This window comes from Dermacentor silvarum, chromosome 5, assembly GCF_013339745.2.
Source record: "Dermacentor silvarum isolate Dsil-2018 chromosome 5, BIME_Dsil_1.4, whole genome shotgun sequence".
Lineage (NCBI taxonomy): Eukaryota > Metazoa > Arthropoda > Arachnida > Ixodida > Ixodidae > Dermacentor > Dermacentor silvarum.
The window spans coordinates 21,912,243-21,933,682 of NC_051158.1; the positions used below are offsets into that span (position 1 = coordinate 21,912,243).

The 21,440-nt window shown below is 44.6% G+C and overlaps 3 protein-coding genes across 4 annotated transcripts; 2 read left to right on the forward strand and 1 right to left on the reverse strand.

The window, feature by feature from the left end:
- Positions 1–268: 268 nt before the first annotated feature.
- LOC119453040 (uncharacterized) lies at positions 269–11,307 on the reverse strand. Its single transcript, XM_037715019.2, has 10 exons — positions 11,097–11,307; positions 10,937–11,032; positions 10,749–10,813; positions 10,469–10,548; positions 10,097–10,192; positions 9,306–9,487; positions 4,423–4,558; positions 2,976–3,015; positions 1,537–1,699; positions 269–509 (listed from the first exon to the last, which is right to left on the reverse strand). Exons 1-10 carry the CDS (start codon positions 11,138–11,140, stop codon positions 422–424), a joined length of 990 nt encoding a protein of 329 aa, XP_037570947.1. The 5' UTR covers positions 11,141–11,307; the 3' UTR covers positions 269–421.
- A 208-nt stretch (positions 11,308–11,515) lies between these two features.
- Positions 11,516–19,836, forward strand: LOC119453042 (RNA-binding protein with serine-rich domain 1-B-like). 2 transcript variants are annotated; one of them, XM_037715021.2, is made up of 9 exons: positions 11,516–11,618; positions 11,854–11,899; positions 12,050–12,166; positions 12,842–12,979; positions 13,214–13,246; positions 14,512–14,804; positions 15,927–16,080; positions 16,709–16,738; positions 19,191–19,836. In XM_037715021.2, coding segments are annotated over exons 2-9 (882 nt in total). In that variant the 5' UTR covers positions 11,516–11,618; positions 11,854–11,897; the 3' UTR covers positions 19,306–19,836. The 2 variants fall into 2 exon arrangements, with proteins under 2 accessions (XP_037570949.1, XP_037570950.1); XM_037715022.2 differs by lacking the exon at positions 13,214–13,246.
- Positions 19,837–20,817: 981 nt separating this feature from the next.
- Positions 20,818–21,240, forward strand: LOC119453996 (oxidoreductase-like domain-containing protein 1). Its single transcript, XM_037716015.1, has one exon. The coding sequence runs from the start codon at positions 20,818–20,820 to the stop codon at positions 21,238–21,240; it is 423 nt and encodes a 140-aa protein (XP_037571943.1).
- Positions 21,241–21,440: the final 200 nt, after the last annotated feature.

Below are 21,440 nucleotides of genomic sequence, written 5' to 3' on the forward strand. Positions count from 1 at the left end.
GATCCATATTTTTATGGATTTGATATCGGAAAATCATGTTCCCAATTTGCATCTTCAATGGCACATTCAGGTTGTCATTTGAGGGTGATCTGCACTGTGCTACGGAGATGGTGAAAAACAGGTTTAAAAATAACTGGCTATGGAAGTAATAATGCTGTTTCTTTATCATCAGTGGAGTGTGTTTATGCCAGCAACGATGCTTAGTTGCTCTTTTACTTGACTTCTGTAGCGTTCTAACATGACCACCCGAATGACACAAGAAACCAACTGCGCTTTGAGCACTTAATTTATTGGCAGCTTTAATACAAAAGAGATTCGACCATCAATAAATGCAGTCCTAAAAAAAAAAAAATCCATGGAACTGTTCAATGCTGCTGGTTCAACACTTTGGAAGCACGGGCAATGAACACAGGAAGCACCGTCATTGTTCACAGTCGACAAACGCTGGAAAACGACGTCCCTTATTACAGATGATCCCGTAAAAAGTCTGCACAACGGCAGCGTATTCCCTGAAAAATAAGAAAATACGGCCATAATTAGAAACCAGACTGCTGCCGCATGGACACACTATGTAAACAAACCCAGGACTTCTTAGCTTTATTTTAACTGGTTTCCCACCATGTTCATTTGAAGTTTTGTACCTTCCTGTCTTCATGCTTTCAAGCTCTCTTACAGAGGTGCACACAATGTGAAACAAAATGTTGACACAAAATGTGCTCTAGAAACCTGAAAGTCATTTTTGCAAATGCCCAGCTACCTTCAATCACCTATACTGATCAAAAAGCGACACCTTTCGAGTGGAGGAGTCACTGTAACACTCCTAGCAACACCCCTAGGAGACCCATTGCTAACAATTTCACAAAGGGGTGTTTTCCCAAAGGGTGTAAAGTTTTGGTACAGTATAGAGGGGGGGGGGGGGCATTTTTCAAGCAGCCCACTACAGGAATCGAGAGCATTTATAAACCACAGTGACCACCTCATTCAAGGTAAAGAATCTGATGTCAGCATTTTGCATACAGTCATGTTTATCTATTCCTTGAGCACGCGGAAGACTCTGTACTGGGAATGCTCCGATCTTGCGCGATACACTGATTAGACCAACTCAGGCTACTTTATCTTTCTACAATCATGCACTAGTGAACTAGTAATGCACTGCGCGAAATGAAACCAGAAAAATGGCACAGGGCCTGACAGGATAGTGTGCAGTGAACAAGCATTGTACTGCTACAAGTAATGAACTGTAGGCTACCACTCTGCGCCCTGTCCTATCCCTTTGTTATCTCTTATCATCACATATTGCACAGTGTACTACTTGTACAGTACGAACGAACTGCTCCAAAACAGAGCAACTTTTTTCGACACAGTTGAATTGACCAAAATTGTTTTAAGCATACGAAGTACTTCACTTACGCTTACATTTTACATTTTGTTGTACTTCCCTGCACGTTTGACCAGAGGCGCAGAAGATACACACGTCATCAACACTTTCAGAAGACTTGCGCACAATTTAGGAAAAATATTTACGGTAACACTAACCGGTTTGGGCACGGCGTGCTTTCCAGGAGTGGCAAAATAGTTTCGGCACAAAAGTCCAGAATGCACTTGTCCAAGGCAGCACATTTCTTCTCAATGTAGGTGCGAAACTCGCTTCGGAACTCCTCCCGCGATGGGAACGCCGGCGAGGTCAGCATCGAGGACACTGCGCAGAAACACAATGACATTCGTGCATTATTGAGAGCGTAACCTTCAAAGTATCTATCATCATCAGACTACTTTCTGGTCAATGCAATACAGTGGCCTCTCCCAAAGATCTCTATACTTACCTTATCTTGTCACACTATCTAATGCTCCAACGCCATAGGCCATGTTTTACGCTCTCTGGGCATATAGGTACACCTGAACATTTTTGGGTTTTATTATTATATTCAGTGTACATTTTTTTTTCTTTTTCATCTAAAAGTTTGTGTGTGTGTGTGCTTGTGAATATATATATATATATATTTTTTTTTTTTTCAGCCAAATTTTTCCATCTTTGTCAAGAGGACAATTTTTCGCATCGAGCTTACAGCAGACTATTTTCTAGTGCGTATCTGACTCACTAACTTTACTGACGTTAAAACATGCCGCATAGCTGCAGATCCTACTCTTCAATGCTTTAGGTTGCATATAATATACAAAACAGCAAAGTTTTAGAGAAGCACACTAGCAAGGGCACATCGCCTTATGGCGATGTGCCCGCAACATTATGCAGGGACACAGCTCGTATGAATAATACACAACAAGATTATTAGACAGAACTGACTAGGCCTGGGAAGTAGCCATAAAAATGCTATCGCATTAAAAAAGTAAAAAACCAACTAAGATGTAAATTGTAGTCAAACCTACCTAACTGCATTGTAATGATACGTTTCTAATTCTGTTGCACAACTCAGTGGGAAAATTTTTTCAAGTACTAATGTTTCTTTAAATGCACGGAACCCTAAGACAATTCAGAAGCAAAGCAAGGCTCATCCAGGAAGATATGCAAGACTGTTGTTACTGTACTTCATCTCACAAATTGCGTGCAGTGCAGCAAAAGCTATGGCTCATGCCAGCCAACGAGAAAAGTGAATCAGAAGAAGGGTTCTTCCACTGTCCACCTCTGGTGGCCTCCTGCACAACGACACTGACTGAATGGAAGTGTCACGAAAGCATTAGCAGCACACAATGGGCAGGCCTGGGTTTTGCCTTCCTTAGAACATGCAGCCAGGTTCTATTACTGACTGATTGACACAAACCACAGCCTCAATACACTGCACAGAGTCAGTGAGACAGAGCACAGTACACAGGTAGCCAATTTGAACAGTACAATACAGACTAGAAAAGCTATTCGAACATTACAATAGTCCGTCCACAGCTTCAGCACACTGTACACTACACAGGGATGCTAATGTAATCAGTCAACCTGCAAAAACTTCTAAATGAGAGTCACTTACCTTCACTTTTACTTGATTCAGCATTGTCCGCAGCAGTATCCTAAAAGTCATAGAAAGACATTTGTGTTTAAACGCGAACTCCAACAAAATCTCACTTGAGCACAATTTTGTTAAAATTAGATGCTAGTAGTATATATCGCCAAAGTAATAGCGGAAAGGCTGTAAGGCTGGCAACCACACACATTTTATGTTATAAATAGAGTTCAAATTGCCCTGTAGTAGGTCACGGGCACGCTTGCCGCTGTGCTACACAGCTGCACGATAAGGTGGATATGACATGACATCAATTCTAGAATAGCACGGAGTTCATGAGGAGCTGTTTCCATTGTATTTCTTGCCTTTAAGATAAGCAAAAACGCCTTGCAACTGCAGCTGTGTGTAGTGTACACTGTATACAAAGCAGTGAACAGCAAGATGAAAGACTTTCCCGCAGCATAAAAAAAAAGCTATTATATCAATACACACTGTTTCAATAGAAGAGTTCATATGCAACAAGAAAACATTTTCATGAATATATAAAAAAAAACAGGCACAAAAAAAAAGGTACATACACAAGCAAGACGAGAAGAAAGCACTCAGCTTGTCGTTTTCCTTGTCCTCGAAGTTTTTTTTCGCGCCCATTTTTTTTCCTTCTTGTTGACGTACAAGCACTATTAAGCCCCGTAAATTCATACACAAATAATTCTGAAACTCTTCCAGGCCTCTCCCAGCAATCTCAAATTACCCCTTTCTTGCCCTAGCCGATTCCAACTTATGCCTGCAGATTGCCTAACTTCATCAGCCCACCTAATTTTCTGCCATCCTCGACTGCACTTCCCTTCCCTTAACGCCCATTGCGTAACTCTAATGGTCCACCAGTTAACCCTCTATGCATTACGTGACCTGCCCAGCTCTATTATTTTCTCTTAATGTGAACTAGAATATCCGTTACGCCCGTTTGCTGTCCCATCCACACCGTTGTCTTCCCGTCTCGTAACGTTGCACCCAGCATTTTTCGTTCCATCGTTCATCTCGCGATCTTTACCTTCTTCTCAAACTTGTTAACCTCCAAGTTCCGTGCACCAAATGTTAGTAGTACCAGCAGAATGCAATGATCATACACTTTCCTTTTCGAGAAATAGCGGTAAGCCATCAGTCATGATTTGCATATTCGACAATCGCAAATTAGCACAATCTAGAACAGTTTTCTGCCAGAATAAAGCACTGCAAGGGTACAGTGGGTGAGAGAGAGAGAGAGAAACTTTAATGAATAAAATGAAATTTGAGGTCCCGTGGTTGGGGCCCCTAGTCCAGGGCTCCACTGGCACGGGCGATTCGCTGGGCTTGGTCCAGGAGAGCCAGTTGGCTGTCCTGGTCCTCGTCCGCAAGCCGCGCCTCCCATTGCCTGTTAAAATCTCGTGTTTGAAAGCATATGAAATCCTGAAAAAAATGTTACGCAGTAATGTACCTCAGCATCATACGCCGACAGGAACTGTAGTCGCTCGGGGCAATCGGTGTCCTTCGTAGCGCACTTCCGTGCTTCGTCAACTAGCGCGGAGAACTCGCGCAGTTGTGCTTGAACCTCGGGAGTGCTTAGCAGTTCTCTGTGACATAATCAGGAAAAAATAATTACTAAATTAAATTGGAAACCTGAGCAGTGCAACAAGTAACTGATATGGGGGCATATTCGGGCGTGCTTTGAGTCCGAGGAGACTGAAAACGCCGTACACCTGGGGCGCGATCTTGTACGCGTTCCAAAATGGAACGGAGGCGTTCCGTTCCATCGAGCCGCACACGATTGGTCAATTTCAACCGCGACGTTCAAATTGACCAATCGTGTGCGGCTCGATGGAATGGAACGCCTCCGTTCCATTTTGGAACGTGTACAAGATCGCACCCCTGATCATGAAATGCGGAAAATGCCAAAAAGCTTCAAATGAAGTACCATACCACATCGTCAACTCCAACTATAGTGCAAAATTTTAGCGGTGTGTGAATATTTGAAACTTTCAAATCACAAATCAAATATTGTCCTATATGATTCAGTCCTCGAATCGAATAGCCAGTACTTGGCTCTCAATCAAGGACTGCCTATTTTTCTAAAACCTTTCGAATATGCAACGTTGTCAACTATACACGACCAAGCACGAAATTGAAGCAAGAATGCGCCCCACCCCCAGTGGACATAATGTACTAGAGCCCACTGTGTCACTATGACAGACATACTTTTCTGGTTGAACACTATCACTCACAAAAAGATGTTGTGTAGGCACGCAAGCTGACATTGTTCGGTACTGTTTATAATTGTGGCACCTCCTGTGCCTTCTCATTGAAATAAATCTGAATACCTTTCATTGCAACATATTTTATCCAAGAGCGTCACCATCTGCTGCAACCATTTCAACTAGAGAAAGATTGCTATCTTTTTTTCACTATGCCATCTACGCAGACGACACGCATGTCTGGTTTATTAACATCTGTGGTATACACGGATATTACTTGGCCCACCACGTTATCTCTATAAACTTTATATACCTAATAATGCATAATCGCATATGCTCCGAAGAGCACTGAGCTTGAGAACAATCTGCTTAGTTGTTCCTAATGCTCTCTTTGTGCTTTTGATAAAGCATGCTTTATAATATGCAGTGTAACGACAGCAATTTTCCATTGCTGTAATTACCCTGACATTAAAATTCCTGGTGAGAAGGCTGTACATTATTCGCAAACTGTTAGAAAAACATTCGATTGATTCCAATTCTGGCACTATTCAATTTGCATTCGATCTGATGTTAAAAACTGGTTAGTGGCCCACCCCTACAATTTTCTTTCTCTTCTAATTTCAAGTTTTATCGTGCGGTGATTTCAGCCACTAAGCAGTTTTATAGAAGTGCAAAACTCTCTGAACATTAAGTTACCGTGAGTACTGTCTGGCATTACATTTGTGGTCATGTTATATTTGTACAAATGCAGTCTTATACTTGCTTTAAGACTGAGGAGTGCACCATTAGGTTCATTGTGATGTCTATGAAGTGCATATATTAAAGGCTCCATTATTAGGTTGCAAAGCATTCAAGTTTTTTCAAAGTTTCCACACTCAGAAATATTTTGCGAGCTGGTGTGCCTTGAGCACTAGCACACAATCACTCCTCAAACTCGCTCACCTTGATCCTGTTATAATCAAGATTTGCTATTTAATTCTGCTTGAAAACGTAATGGGAGACCAACCTCAAAGAGGATTTAAACTGTCTCTGCATCTGCGGACACAACTGCAGGTCCGAGAGTACCTAACCTCCCAGTTTGTAGATGCTGGGGATGAACATGAGTTTTGCTTTGAAATGATGAATCATCATCATCAGCCTATATTTATGTCCACTGCAGGACGAAGGCCTCTCCCTGCGATCTCCAATTTCCCCTGTCTATTGATGAGTGCACTTGGATAAATATCTGAGAATCATGGCTAGAGTGACCTCTAAAAAAAATGCAGCGATTGGCTTGGTCTCGTTGAAGCAGGCTATGGCAATGTTATGGCCAGAAGCAGTGCAGGCAAGTGTAAACTCCAGGACAAAAGTCTGTGGAACACAAGCTCTGTGAAAAAATTTTGCCCATCACCTCGGCATGCGCATCGTAAAATTTCGCATGAGAACGTCGTCGTGCGATTACCGAAGTTATTCTCTGTGCTTGACCCTTCGAGAATATTTTCTTCTTTTCAGCAACCATGTTCCACAATACTTTTCCCACACGGTACAGTAGCTGTCCCGGTAAGCTTGCTTTCACCATGGTGCAACAAAAGCAGGTATGACATTGACGACGACCCCAGATTAGTACCCGCAAACCATTGGGCTGCGGCATGCATGCGCTCGAGGCAATGGCGAGCTATGTGGCATGCAAGCATATTGCATATTGTGCTTCAGCCTTTGCGTGGCTTACGTGTATAGCACGGCAACAAAACAGACACAGTGAGAGCGTGTCGTTTTACACTGAACGCACTGTAGCTTCGGCATTATTAACAACCTAAAGCAAATGGTACAATGCACTTTATGTCTGTCTCACATCTCTCTCCAGTGACAAAGGATAAGCAATAATGTCTCACTATTTTTTAGATATGTGCTCTGGCATGGCTTCTGCTGTACCTAATAAAGAGTGTTCCCGGTACTATAGAAATTGTGTCAGAAGAATTCAATGTTCAGTTCATGGTATGTTATTTATTCCTGGTACTATCTCATTTATTGTCAAAATGTTGCAGCCCTATGGCAGAAGTGTGTCCAGGAAAGTAATAACAGACTTGCCAGAACAAACAAAACAGAAACAGTGTATAACCACAATATTGAAGAACATAAGTCAACAGAAGTATCAAAAATGATTTTTGTGGTTGTTAGTGGTTACCTTATTACTAGTAACCTTACTATGCTGCTTGTCGGTGTTTACACAAGAAACTTCTGCATACATTGACAGTTGTCTTAGATAAATACTGACGAAGTTTTCCTGCTTTGGTGATTTTATGCTTCAATTTCTTTTCACAAGGTGGTACCACACCTTCAATGGTGATGCAGACCTGAAAGCCTCACTGAGAAGATGCAGGTGACAAGCTGCATCTTACTGCTGTTGCCACCTACATCTTTGTTGTCTCACCTACATTAAAACAGTATGCTAAAGTTGTCTATTGCAAAAAAATTATTAAATTAACAGGTTTGATGTTTCTAAAGCGGCAGAGTGGGTTATGTTAGATGCCGCAGTGGAGCGCTTCGGATTCATTTTGAACACCTAGGGTTCCTTTATGTGCACCCAAAGTTCTGTAAATTAGCATTTTTTTTTTTCAATCTGCCTCCATTGAAACGCAGCCACCGTAGCGAGGAGTCAAATCCACGACCTTGAGCACCACAGCAAAATGCTGTATTCAACGAACCACCCCGGCAGGTGCTACCTAATTACGTCATAACAGAAAATTGCGTGTACCACTGCCAAAGAAAAACAAAGAAAACAAGTTAGATGGAGGGTGGCTAGGAAGAGCCAGGGTTAAACAAAGTGTTTGCAATCATTTTGCCCAACATGTACGAGCAGCAGAAGCTAATAAGCTATATATAGCTATATATAGCGCAATGCTGTAGTGCAGTGCCAATCCCAGCTTAGCTGCAGCAAGCTGTGCCCATTTCTCTCGTTCCCATACCAATATAGTGGAGGCAGTTGAGATAACCATCGCTCAGTTTCCACGGTCCCTTAAAGCGCACCACAACATCTGCAAAAAACATTTTTGCATGTTCACGCCGCCAGAAGACGTCGGCTGTTGCAGACGACAAACTACAGACACTGAAGCAAAAGACGACCCGCTGTATAACATCACTGACTCGTGGACAAGCTAACATGAAACGACGCGGCGACAACTGAAAACCACTGGTAGCACCATACAGCCACGAGAACACGAACCAACAACAAGATAAACACCGGCACGACAGTGGCGATAATATTTTGCATAACAATACCTTGCAATAATTACCTCATGATTACGTTAACAATTACCTCACAATTACCCTAATTACCTTAACAAATAGTGCTCACTGACGAAGGATGACACAAGGCACAAGAAAGGCACGGCCCTTCGCTCGCCAATTATGCTGACGCAGGTACGCCTGTCTGCAATCTCGGGGGAGTGTTTATCTTGTTGTTGGCTCATGTACTCGTGACTGCACAGCACCAACGGTAGTATTCGGTTGTCGCTCGGTCGTTTCAGGTTAGCTTGTCCCGTGACTGTACATTTATACTAAACTTAAACTCAAGAAGAAGGCTGAAAGGTCGACGCCTCCTTCCGGCAAATAGTAAGGCTGGGTTTCAGAGAAGCAGACAAACATGAAGACTGCAAGCTAACTTCGGGTAAACATTCCTTCCAGATGAACTAATAGCTGGGCCTGGGAGCATGTGACGTGGCAACATGCGCAAATAAACGTACAACCCAATGACAACCTAAAGACTGAATACATGAGAAAAGGATGCGCATGTAAAAAGAAGAGGACACATTTTTCTAAAGCGCACACTGCGATGTGTCGGATAGTGCAAACAACATGATACTGAATATGGATACTTAATCAAAAAATATTGCTTGGTGTAAAAGACACTCTGGAATAGCAAATAACGTTCAGCTGTGCCACAAACAGGATAAGCACATTTCACAGGGCTACTATCAAGTACTGCCTAAAGCCCTTGCAACACTTGCTTTTGGCAAAACAATGTGTGTCGATTAAACTTTCACTGGGAGTAAATCACACCGTGGCCAGAGCTATGTTTGTGTACACGTATGTGGCAATATGTTACAAATTAAGGACTGCCACTCAGACACCTAAAGAAAAGCAAGCATACCTGTATGCAACTTTATCACTTTTCTTCGAAGGACTGGATGCTCGATGCTGTCTCTGGCATCGTGACTGTGATGTCGAGCGTGGCTGCTCTCTGATGATGCTCACTTTCCTCACCGTGACCGCTGAACGACTCCGTGAACGCGTCGTCTGCTTTGGTACAGTTGCCTTTGCTGCAACTTGGGGCTGCAGAAACAAAGCAGAACATTGCTCCATCAGCCGCAAGTCGAGCGATACCAACGTAACGACTTTTGGGGGAAAATTTTAAAAATCAAGAGATTGACTTTTGAAATTTAGGATTTAATGTGCCGAAGCTGCACAATAACTTATGAGGGACACCACAGTGGAAGACTGTGGATTCATTTTGACTGCTTGGGTGTTCACACTCACAAATCAAAGAAAAATAAGAAAAAATTCTCATGACCTTGAGCTGTCTTGCTGCATTTCATATTTGACTTATTTATGTATGAAAAAGTGGTGGGGAACTCTGTGACATGACCGTGACATGAAAAACTGAGCATGTCTCCAATGAAAGGTTAACTATAGTATATGTTCATACATGTGCCAATTGCATAAAGTTGTGAAAAGTGAACTTCGGGTACCCTTACCTATGAAATTTGTGCTAACACACTGAGCGACATAGAAACAAGTCAGGCCATGAAACTTTGGCTATGCTAAGCACTTCACTCCATGGTAGATTTGGAAAAGCCTGTGGGCTCGCCGACAGCCACATGCGGCTTTAATTGCTTTGAAATGTTCACCGACCATAATAAAAATGAGGCACTCTAGACAAACCTTATCAGGCTGGCGGTCCTCAATTTTCTTCAACACCATGGTGGAGGCATTTTTCATTTTCGTCGAATGCCTTTCATTTTTACTGCTGCAGTCTCCCTAAGAACGAAAAAAGAACAATAATGTATGCATCGGGGCCACAGCCACACAACACGAAACAAATGTCTTCAAGACTGAAATTCTCTGATGCAGTTATGTCAAGCTTTAATTTTGTGCAATATGATGACTTGACTATGACTTGCACAGTCCCCTGCTCATTCAATGTTGAATACATGAATGTATTAGTAACATGTCAGGAGTAATAATCGTTCTGGGACAATTTTACCGGTGTTAATTGCTTTTGCTCAGGTGCGAGTATTGATGAGCAATACGTACACTGTCTCCATGCCTCAGCTGTCTTGCTTTGGCTAGAAGCGTGTTAGCTTTCTCCAGGAAGTCTCCAAGTTTTTGCTTAGCTGTGCAAGAAAGAGAAAAACACGGCGAGTAGGGAAATGGGATAGGAGGGGGGGGGGGGTAAAGCCCGTACTTAGCACGCCCCCCCCCCCCCCCCCCAGATTATGTCAGTCAGTTCCGCGGATTTCAGAGTATGATAAAATTCAGAGCTGTTTTAAACGTGGCAGCTGACATCTACACCAGACATTCGACGAGTTCTAACCTTGCGTTAGGTCCATTTGAGGGGTATTGGCTTGGTTTTCTTTTGTTTCTTCTGCAGTAATAGGTCTGAAACATAAAGGGCGGCTAACATGAAGGAAAGAAGTCGATAGAGAGAGAGCGAGAGATGATCTTTCAAAAAAAAAAAAAAGAAAGAAAAGAAAAAACGCAATAGATGGTAAGACATCGTACACAGAGATGAACTGTCGGTAAAACTCGTTCATAGTGTCCACCAATCGCCGCTCTGCATCGACCTGTGCTTGAATGTTGTTCAGGATAGCCATCAGTCTGAAATGAAACGAATTTGTTCGCAAATAATGCACGACTTGACGAAACAGAATGCCGGGCTTACCGAGAGAGCGCCGGTTTCCACTTCGAAGTTGCTAGGTTGTCCATATCAGCCCGGAAGCGCCGTCTCCGAATAACGCAAAAATCATCAGGTTAGGCTCTTGAATTCAGACTAACACGAAACAGTGGTCGTCAACGTCTCCGTGGGCTACAAGAGACGCCGCAAGAATTTCTCGGCACGCTCTCATATTATGTGGCGCCATTTAACGGTTTCGGTTTTGACTGTTTGACACATGTTTGACTAGACGATTTAACAATATTTTATTTAAAAGATGTCACAAGTACTTGTTCTCTTTTATACGCAACACATTGGTTAATTACTGCCTCAAGGGAAATTACGTTATGGTTACAAATGTGTAGCACAACCTCTTTCTTTTTATAACAAATTAAAGGATAGCCCACTGTTTTTAGCGAAATCAACAGGCCATCAAGTAACTATGAGCGGACGCCATGGCGCCCGTTGATTAGTGTTTTTCTTTTTTTTTTTCTTCATCGTTCTTTCGTGCGTAGAAACCTGCGTTTGCCGGTGAGTCTACTTGTAATCGTCCCATCGACGTAATTTAACTCGCCGTAATAATAGCGCTCTGGATCTTACCTACATGCTCAAACGCGTGGCGTAAAAGTCGTGTATACCGAAGTTAGCGATTGTCGCGCGAGCCGGCGTTTTGCCGACACGCTCTGCTAAGCCTAGGTTTCTTGAGTTGTACTGCGAAATCGTAACTCGGTTACATAATTTTTTTTTTAATGCGCTATCGTTTCAGATCGAGTGCGCAACTGATTTTCGACGCCCCAGGCCGCAGCAATCATGTGAGTACTGCCGGTGTTAGTGGCACGTCTTTTTTTGTGGCTAAATGACAAGTGTTCGGTCCGAAGTACTACTTTGATCGGCGCATTGTATGTGTGATGGCGCTTTCGGTGTTTTTGAATTCACCCCTACATGCTTGCTTTATTTTGCAGGGCCGCTAGCCCGAAGCGCGTCCGATCGGCGGACGCTAAGAAAGAGCGAAGCCGGGAACGCACGAAGAAGAGCAGGACGGCATCCACAAGCAGCTCGCGCTCTAGCAGTGCTGCCAGGTAACCAACCAATCGCGCAACATTCCTCTCAAACCTTCAACCTCTTTGGTTTGTCCTCCGCACATTCGCAGAATGTTCCGCCCCGGAACTTCCCACAGTGGCAGACGGTGCGAGAAAGGTCTAGGCTTTCTGTCACTAAAGTTTGGAACGTGTTTCGTCTTGCGTACGTCATGTCAAACGTCGAAAAAAAAAAATGAACTTGAAAATGTGCGATGTGTGCATGTTCTGAACTATGTTCTCGTATAGCAAGGCAAACGTCTCTTAAACAGCAGCCAAGCTTTAGCGTTAGAACGAGTGGGCTCCAGCGGAGGTAATGAAGCCACGTTACCGCTACGAGATTCGCATGTTCTCGAAATAAAGCTGCAAGCACGAAGATCAGACAAAAACCATGTCCTAACCACCATTCCCATGGGAGCTACACGATCGCAGTGCTGCGAGAGTTTCATCTAGTAATTTTTCTCGGAAACTCTGTGGGCATTTCGCCGTCAATCGTCATGGTGGTGACACTACAGAAGAAGCATGCTGTCGAACATTGAGAAACGCCTGTTCGTTTGTCACCAGTGGGCAAAAGTAGATAAGGTCTAGTTAGAAGCTGCATTAGGTGCAGCTTCAAGTGTTCTCGGTCGCGAAGTTCCTCCGTGCTGACTGTTCGTTCACGTTCATCCACACTCGCAGCAGCGGCAGTAGCTCAAGCGACAGCAGTTCGAGCGGAAGCGCCTCCAGTGAATCGTCCCGCTCTTCGTCGTCGTCGTCTTCATCATCGTCTCGCTCCACTTCCGTGTCGCCGCGAAGGCGCCGGAACCGTGTGTCCAGGTAAATGGCGGTACACCTAACTTACCCTGGGCTAGGTTAAGTAACCCAGCCCCAAAGCTTGCCCTGCATCTTGTCAATGTTGCCTGGTGGCTAAGCTGCCTGCTGTCTCTTTCGCTTCATGTTTCATCATGTGTGTGGCGTTGGTTTCTGTTGCAATGCGTGCATGTGCCTGTGTGGGCTTTGGTGCTTTCCTGCCTAATGAACGTCGTGCACCTGCTTCTTTGACCGCTGCAGACCTGTGAAGCCAGCCCCCACTCCTGCACCCACGTAAAGTACACGTTCATGCCTCATTCATAAAGAGCGAACGCTTTTTTTGTACGGTGTGTGTGTGCCCTTTTGTGTGCGTCAGTGACAGTTCACTCTATCCGAGATTCGTTAACTTTCTTTTGATGACTCTGTTGGACAGTCAGCACATATAGCTGTCCGGAATTCGTGCCATATTTGTTGCTTTGTTGCAGCATTCTTACAATAGGTGTAAACAACCTACATCACAGTGATACGCTTGAATGCTGTATTTCAAACGAGAAAGCACTCTATTAGAAGTGTAAAGCTGTAGCCATGGGGATGTTTATATAAAAAGGTCAGCCATAGATGGAGTTGCATCAAAAATTTCTGCGAAAGTGCTGCAACCACTGGCGTTAGACGACATTTTGCAAGTTGAGAGAATGCTGTCGTGCGGATGTCGTCTGCTGTTGTGAAGATGCATCTACTATAAAAGAAAAGCTAGAACACTAAAAACACTGTCCAAAAGCTGCATACACCAATGCTCATTGGCTGACAGGCAGCGCCTCAGGCAGTCGGGGGCGACATATTGAGGAGACCTAGTGTAGCCCGTTTGCGTTCAGCCACACTGGTATCCGGAAGCTAGAGCAGCTATTGCGGACGAGTATTACTGGATTGATGCTGACTGTCTTATGAATCTTCTCAACATTCGTACAAGGAATGTTGGATTTGTGTTTTGTTTGAATGTCATTTCTAGGTAGGAGAAAGTGCAAAGTGTGTGCTGTTTTGTTAGTAGTGAACGAATCAGCTTAGTGTGTGTGTTGCAAAATCTAAGGCACTTGCATGAAAAAAGGTGAACATTCCCCTGCTACTGTCCACTCAGCCAAGATTAGTAATTGCAGCAGAACAATTGATTGCTAGAAATGCTGCTGCATAAAGAAGAAAATCTCTCACGCCCAAGTGCAAGTTGCATGTTTAACGGAGCCTTGAAATCAAATTAGCATTCTTATTTTGCTTGGCATGCAGCTGCACCATCTTCTTCTGATATGGATCCAAATACAAACATGCCTGGCTAGTACTCTTCTTCCATTGTTCATAGATTGCATTGCAAGGGTCCTCTTGTGATGTCCAGCTGTTGTCTGGTCATTGTTCTTTCTGCCCTGTTCGTGCCGTCTTCATTGCCCTAAAAAAATTGCACGTAAAAACAACAGTACTCGAGCCACATTGTTGCGCAATCTTTGTCGCTTGGCAAATGTCTTTCTTATTGCATTGTCACGTATTCACGTCTGCTCTTGTCGTGGAATGTGTAGGTCAGCAAGTGGAGCTCGTGGCGGAGGAGGTGGCAACACCAACGCAACCACTTCAAGCAGCAGCAGGCGCAAGCGGACACCATCGCCGCCCCGCCCATGCAAGATCCACGTGGGTCGACTGACGCGCAATGTGACCCGTGACCACCTGCTCGAGATCTTTGGCTGCTACGGCACGGTGAAGAGTGTCGAGCTACCTCCGGATCGGACCCACGGCCACCTGTCACGTGGGTTCGCCTACATCGAGTTTGAAAACCCTGCCGATGCCGAGCGAGCCATGCGCCACATGGACGGGGGTGAGTGTGCGTCTTCTGTGGTCTTAATCTGTGACGACCAAGCTTAGTTACCGATCAAGGAAAATTGTAACAACTCGTTACATTCTTTCTGGCCATCAAGAGTGCACTTGTACAATAAGAACAATGGAAAGTTATGTGAGTTGTAACTTAATTAGTGTAGTAATTGGTCTGCTGGACTATCTACAACTGAAAACTCATTCCAGAATATTAAATGTTCTACTATAGGCTATGTGTTAGGCCTTTACACACTTTCATCAGAATTTTAACGCTTGTATGATACATTGGGCATTACAGGCTTGATTTACAATCGCCTCCTTGAGTATAGATTTTATTTTCGGTTCGCATGCACCACCATCTTGGGCTGTAACACACGCATTCTTCTAAATTTTGTGTGGAGCAGCATCAAGCTAGTGCTCCTCGTGGGACGCCGAATGCATCTGCACAATACATGGATACAAAGCAGAAATCATATTTTGTGTTGCTGTACTATTGACTTGCCCATAATAGCAGCCTACGATGTCACTCCAAGGCCTCGATAAAATTCTATAGCTTTCAGCCTGCCATCTCAAGGTTTTTTTTCAAGTTTTTTTTATTTTGAGGCTACATGGAGCTTCCTTTTTGTCGGTAGTTTCTCAGCGTCAGCGTCGGTTTTGCTCACGCCACTCTTATTATACGGTGCTTTAGTGGTTCATGGCGGCGGAACCTACGGGAAAAAGCAACAGCGATGCTTTCGTGGAAAGTCGATATGGTGACAACTTATGAACTGATACGGGCGGAATGGTTCACTTTGGGGCTTTCACTATAACGAACAATTTGCCGCGGTCTCCCGATGTTCCTTATATCGAGATTTCACTGTAGTTGTCGCCCCCACGTATTCTGAACACTGTTTAAGGAGCTTCGGCGCAACACTAAGCGTTGCCATTGCTTTCAATGCTATGCCCGTTGGGCAATACTGCCCAAATTTTTTATTGTACACTTCTTAGATTTAAGTGCTTACCAAACCAACAAAGCCAACTCTTATGACCAAAAAAATTGTAGGTGGTGTTTGTAACTGTTATGGCGATGCCACTTGGTGTCTTTGGCAGTGACGTTTGCCTTTTTCTCCCGCTGTCTACTTTATAGGTCAGATTGATGGTCAGGAAGTGACAGCGGCATCAGTCTTGCTGCCACGGCCCGTGCCTCCGAGGCGGCCCAGCCCCCCCATGCCCCCGAGACGACCCCCCGCACCACCTCCGCACTGGAGAAGATCATCCCCGCCGAGGTCACGTCCGCGAAGGTATGTCACACGTGTTTTGTCTTGGCCAAATAGGATCTCGTTGGTGAAATGAAAAATAGTGCTGGGCAGCAATCGAAATTTTTAATCGTAATGATCGTCGGACTTTAAGGGGCACATTGTGTGAAGTGCACTGTGACAATCGCCCTTCAGAAACTCGCCGGCATGACATGCCACGGGGAAACCATTAAAAAATATTACGTATTATTATTGCTATTATAAAGCAGTCTTGGATGGGGGGCTCAAATAACGCCAAAAATCGGCAAGTTTCGAAAAGAGTTGAAGTGCCACAAAACGAATCACAATGCTTGTACCTTTTAGTGTGCCTTCAAATATGATAGTTTCCATCTTGTGTGAAATCCTTGCATTGCTTACGCGAGTTTAGTGGAAGTCCTGTTGACAAATTACCGGTATAAGAGCAGTGCAGAATAAATATATCTTGGAAGTGCACTTGGAACTAAAAGCATGGACGTCAATTGTCAGCCCATAGAAAAAAAAAAGTACCTTGTGCAATGGGCTCAGCAGAATCTTTGTGAGAAATAAACTTTGCAGTTAATGGCGCTCAACTATTCGATGGTAACTTCAAGAACAGTATGTGGGCCTCACGTTGAATATGTTTCTTTGCACGCAGGTCACCTCCACCAAGGGGACGTTCAGCCCGGTGAGTCCATACTCATAAAGCAGTGCAAACTTTTTGCCAACAGGCGTGTGTGAATACTTACAGTAATTTTTGAGACTGAATCGAATAGTGCCAGAATTGAGTCAGACAGAATATTTCTCAAATATTTTTCGAATGATGAAAAGCCTATTTTTAACATATGAAACTATAGTACAGGTGAACCCTGTAGGATACCCTGTAGGATAAGGATACCGGTTGTAACAATGTACAGTGGAATCTCGTCGATACGATCTTCACAGAAATAAATCGTATTATGCAGAATCGTATCATTTAGATTCCACTCTGTCGGATCCAATAAGCAGCCACTGCACTGTCAACTTTATGGCGAAATAAACTGCTTACTGCAATGTGCGAGGTCTCAAACGTGCTCCAATGGAGGACATGCTAGCCGTTTCGTCGCACCTGCCTTCGTGCTGCTCACTCTGCACGGCACATATTTGTCACATCCCAGCGCCGGCCTTCCACCCCCTTGCTGACAAAGCGATTGGATGTTCTTGGTTTTCGCGCGTTCCTCCTTTTGTTTGCGCAGACACCCAGCAGCGATGTGTAATTGTTATAGCCAATGATGCGGCATGGGAACATTGTAGTAAGCGGTTTATTCTGCCATAGAACACACACAAAAGTTCGCAGTACAGCAGCTGCTCATTGTTACATCCGAGTGTTAACGCTTTCAGGGTGAAATTTTTCGCAAGGACCGTGCCCCTGTGGTCACGGAGCAAATAAGCAGCTTGTTTGGATACGCAAACTGTAAATACGTAAAGTGCAGAGTGTGCATGATCCCAGTTCAGCCAACGAAGTAACTATATTGTTAGCTAATCTCTAGTGCCCAGTGTAGGAGTACTTTGTGTCACATAGTCAGCAAGCCTTTGTGTAGTGCGGGACACATGTAAGCTTGTAGTCTGTTGGTATAGAGCACGATAGACATCGACGGTAGCTTTGTGCTCGCCTGTGTGAGTTGCCTTGCCTATGTGGCCATCTAAGCAGTCACCACGTAACACGCAAATCTTTTTTTTTTCGAACCACTACATGGTGCAAAAACAACTGAAATGTCAAATGAAAGTGCATGCACCCTGCTGTCTGCCAGAACGTCATGTAATGCACAACACCCAAAACCATCGCTGAAAGTGCGCTATGCAGCAGCAAAGGAAGAGCAAAAAAAAAAAGGGGATTGCAGGGCTCCTGGCCTAATCTGATCCAGTGCCGGAGAAGGCAGGAAAGGCATGTCGCTTGCGGATGCTTAGTTGAGGCTAGAAATGCGAAGTGCAGAAAAAAAACGGGAAATTCTGGAAAAAAAAACTTGTTTTCTTCCGGTTTTTCTTTTTCGGCGCAGTTGGAAAAATTGGCCAAAATTTCCGCGGGGAAAAACGTACAGAAATAAAACTTGGGCAACACCGAGCGTTGAACGTGAAAGCGAAACGCAGAACGCGAAACCGAAACGGCGCACATGATACCGAAACACCAAACGACGGCTGACCACTCGCCATCGATATCACATAGCGTCAGCGTGGCTTCATCATTCGGGTGCGGTTTATCATGTTTTGATGCCCGTTATTGTTCAATTTTGACTTTCCCTCGTGCACTTGTGCAACCTGTGGCGGAAGTCCGCATATAAAGCCGTGTGGAGGCAGATTTTGCAATGGTACGGCCAGTTTCCGACGTGTGGATGCGCTTCACGGTCGGGGAGACATCTTAATCAGTGTTTCCATAGTTGAAGCCACGACGAAATAGCCACAGAAGAGACATTTCAGTGCTCTTTGTTCAAACTGCCGTAACAATTCTAAGAAGCCGCACCCGTTCACAGAGAACTGAACGCGTTCGCGGTGATGCTTCTGGCTTGTCTTCAATTTGTTAAACCCTGCATTCGTTTGTGAAAAGGAAGAAAGCATTTCACTGCTGTTATTTACATAATGAGAGTTATGGCTTTTGACATTTGGCAATAAACTATTGACCGTATGCTAAAGAAAATTTGTTCTTTTCCAGTTTTTTCCAAAATTTTGGGAAAAAACGTGAAAAAACTGTTTTTTTCCGATTGGGCTCAAAATTTTCAGAAATTTTGCATCTCTAGAACTTGAGGCACAGGGGGAGAGGTGTCTGTGTTGGCAGTGGGTCTTGCCTTCTGGCAGCATGGCAACGTGACACTTCAATTTCTTATAACAATTAACTAATTTGAAAAAGTTTTGCAGTCAAATGCTCCACCGTCGGCGTTTTACAATTTCGAGTGTATAGCCGAAACTTCCGATGGGGCCTGCTGGAGGGAACCTTTAATTAAGAATGATGTTTGAAAGCAGCAAGGTGAAAGTGCTGTGTCAGGATGACCCGCAGCTGCCAGTTAGTTAGTTAGGTCCATACCGTTAGCAGTGACTGGACAGCTTTATTTCTTCCCTGGATCACTTTCACCCCGCTCACAAACTGGACTGCCGTTGCCACATTTCAGGAGTCCTCCAGGTCGACATCGCTCACCAAGACCGTCACGCAGATCGCGGTCCCCAGCTGGCACAGGTGGAGGACCCAGACGCCACGCGCGCTCGAGCTCCAGCTCTTCACGTTGACCGCCACTTTCATCGAAGGCCTCGGTGCATCGGCATCCATTGTAATCATGACTGCCGCCTGCCGTCATTTCTCTATATGCTGGCCATTAATTGCTTGCCTGTAGAGTATATAATGAACTACTTCATGACACTGTTAATTTGGTCTGCTGTGCATCTTGTTAACGTCAATTGGGTACTTTGTTCTCTGCTCATTTTGTTGTACAGTGTCAAATGGTCTTGTACTTATACTCTGGGTGCAGCCCCTTGAAGAATTAACTCTACTGCTTTCCTTTTCTGTTAAATTGGCCTCCCACAAAAGTCGGCATTGGAAATATTGCGGTGGATTTGCAGTGATGCCTGTAAATAAAGTTCTTGATGTTGCATTCATGCTTGCACAGTTTCAGGAGTTTGTTGCTTCAAAGATCGGATCACTGATTGTCCACCGGGGGGAGTTCAGTTATAAATGTATTTGTGAAATGCCATGTAAGGCCATGTGAACCACCAATCACAACATGCTCGAAAGTCATTAAAAATACGTTTTCACCACCCGTACTGCTGTGACTCGCTTCTCTGCCAGATTGGAATGGAACACCACGATCTGCCTGTGCTCGGGTTGCTGCACTAATACAGGTCTGTATAAAGGGAGGGCAACGTTGGCACAAGCGCAATATATATATATATATATATATATATATATCCAATGTATTAGTAACCAATGTTAAAACTGTTATATTCAGTACTTTGTTTACGGCCACCTTTGTGATAAAAATACATATTAATTTGCAAAACACAGAAGGCTTGCCGTTATTACTACATAAAATATAACAAATGATACACCTCGAAATTCGAATACAGGCTTCAATGCTTGGATAATGCTCGCATGTTATCGTATAATTGGGTGGAGGAAAAAAAAAAAAAAAAAAGGCTGACTTGCGTCTCTCTACCGGTTTTGTCCCTTTAATCGTCAATATCAGAATGGGTACAACAATGTGGCAGACAAAGGCACATCGTTTTCACACCACAGATCCCACCTGCTGTTTCTCCTTTCAAAACGCTATTTATGCTTTTAGCCCCGAATTCACTTTTTCATCGAGACGCACGCCTTAATCCCTCTGCATGTTTACACCCTTTCATGTAATTATTATGGGGGGGTGAAGGAAGTCTAGGGACATTTCAGGCTGGGGCTGCCTTCCGTTTCTAGCCCGGGGTCCGATACTTGAAAGCCCCGCTAGTTACCAGACATCTCGAGTTGACGTCAGCTCTTGCGTGGTTGGTGATTCGACTGAAGTACCCTAACGTGTCTGGTTAATTTAAATCGAGGTTTAAATGCATGCAAAAGAGTGGACTACGGGAATTTCCACTCGGGCTCAATAAGCCTCAATATCGGGTACACGGCGTGAACTTATTTTCACGTCCACCGTCACAACTGCCGCCCTGCTTATTTTCACGTCGGTAAAGCCGTGAACGTGCAGCAGCAGACCAACGTTTTGTGCAGACGACGATGTCTGCATCGCCCGGCTCCAGCTGACGGCGATGTTGAAGCTCGCTACCGGCGTGCTCTTAGAAACGGTAGCAAATTCTTCGCATCGCGCAACATTGTCGACCGTGGGGCTGCGACCGCCACCGCATCCCCTTGCCGGATCTCGGCACCTCTCCAGCGACTGTGGCAACGATGACCCGACGACGGCAAAGAGCAATACGACCTCTGAAGCAATACGGCCTAGTGAAGGCTCCGCGAACGGTACGGCAGCGGAGCCACCGGTGCCTCCAGGAAAGGACGAGTGCTGCGGAAGCGGCTGCTCGAACTGCGTGTGGCTGGACTACGCCGAAGGCTTGGTGGAATTCTACAAGGACGGCGAGGCGCGCGCAGCCGAAGCGGTTGCCAAGATACCCGACCCCAACGTACGCCAGTTCGTCAAAACCGAGCTAGACTATCTGTTGAAGCACAAGAAGTGAATGACCTTGCCCGCCGGAACGAGAAGCTGTTATAGTTGGTTCTTTATTCTATGCTGTTATTAGAGCGCTTGCTTTACCCGGATGGTGTACTACGCTCCGCGGTGCGCAGCAAAATGCGGCCCTGTGTACTTTGGAGGAGGACCGCGAAAGTAATGGTCTGTGGTAGACGCACATCACGCACTTGTCTTATCTTTCAGCGT

Excerpts from the sequence above, each read along its gene's own strand:
- LOC119453040 (XM_037715019.2), bottom strand. The coding sequence starts at position 11,140 with ATGGACAACCTAGCAACTTCGAAGTGGAAACCGGCGCTCTCTCG. Across the intron at positions 11,033-11,096 it reads TGGAAACCGGCGCTCTCTCG|ACTGATGGCTATCCTGAACA; the intron begins GTAAGCCCGGCA and ends GTTTCATTTCAG. Across the intron at positions 510-1,536 it reads AGCACGCCGTGCCCAAACCG|GGAATACGCTGCCGTTGTGC; the intron begins GTTAGTGTTACC and ends CTTATTTTTCAG.
- LOC119453996 (XM_037716015.1), top strand. The coding sequence starts at position 20,818 with ATGTTGAAGCTCGCTACCGGCGTGCTCTTAGAAACGGTAGCAAATTCT.
- LOC119453042 (XM_037715021.2), top strand. Across the intron at positions 13,247-14,511 it reads GCCCCCACTCCTGCACCCAC|GTCAGCAAGTGGAGCTCGTG; the intron begins GTAAAGTACACG and ends TGGAATGTGTAG. Across the intron at positions 16,081-16,708 it reads CCGAGGTCACGTCCGCGAAG|GTCACCTCCACCAAGGGGAC; the intron begins GTATGTCACACG and ends CTTTGCACGCAG.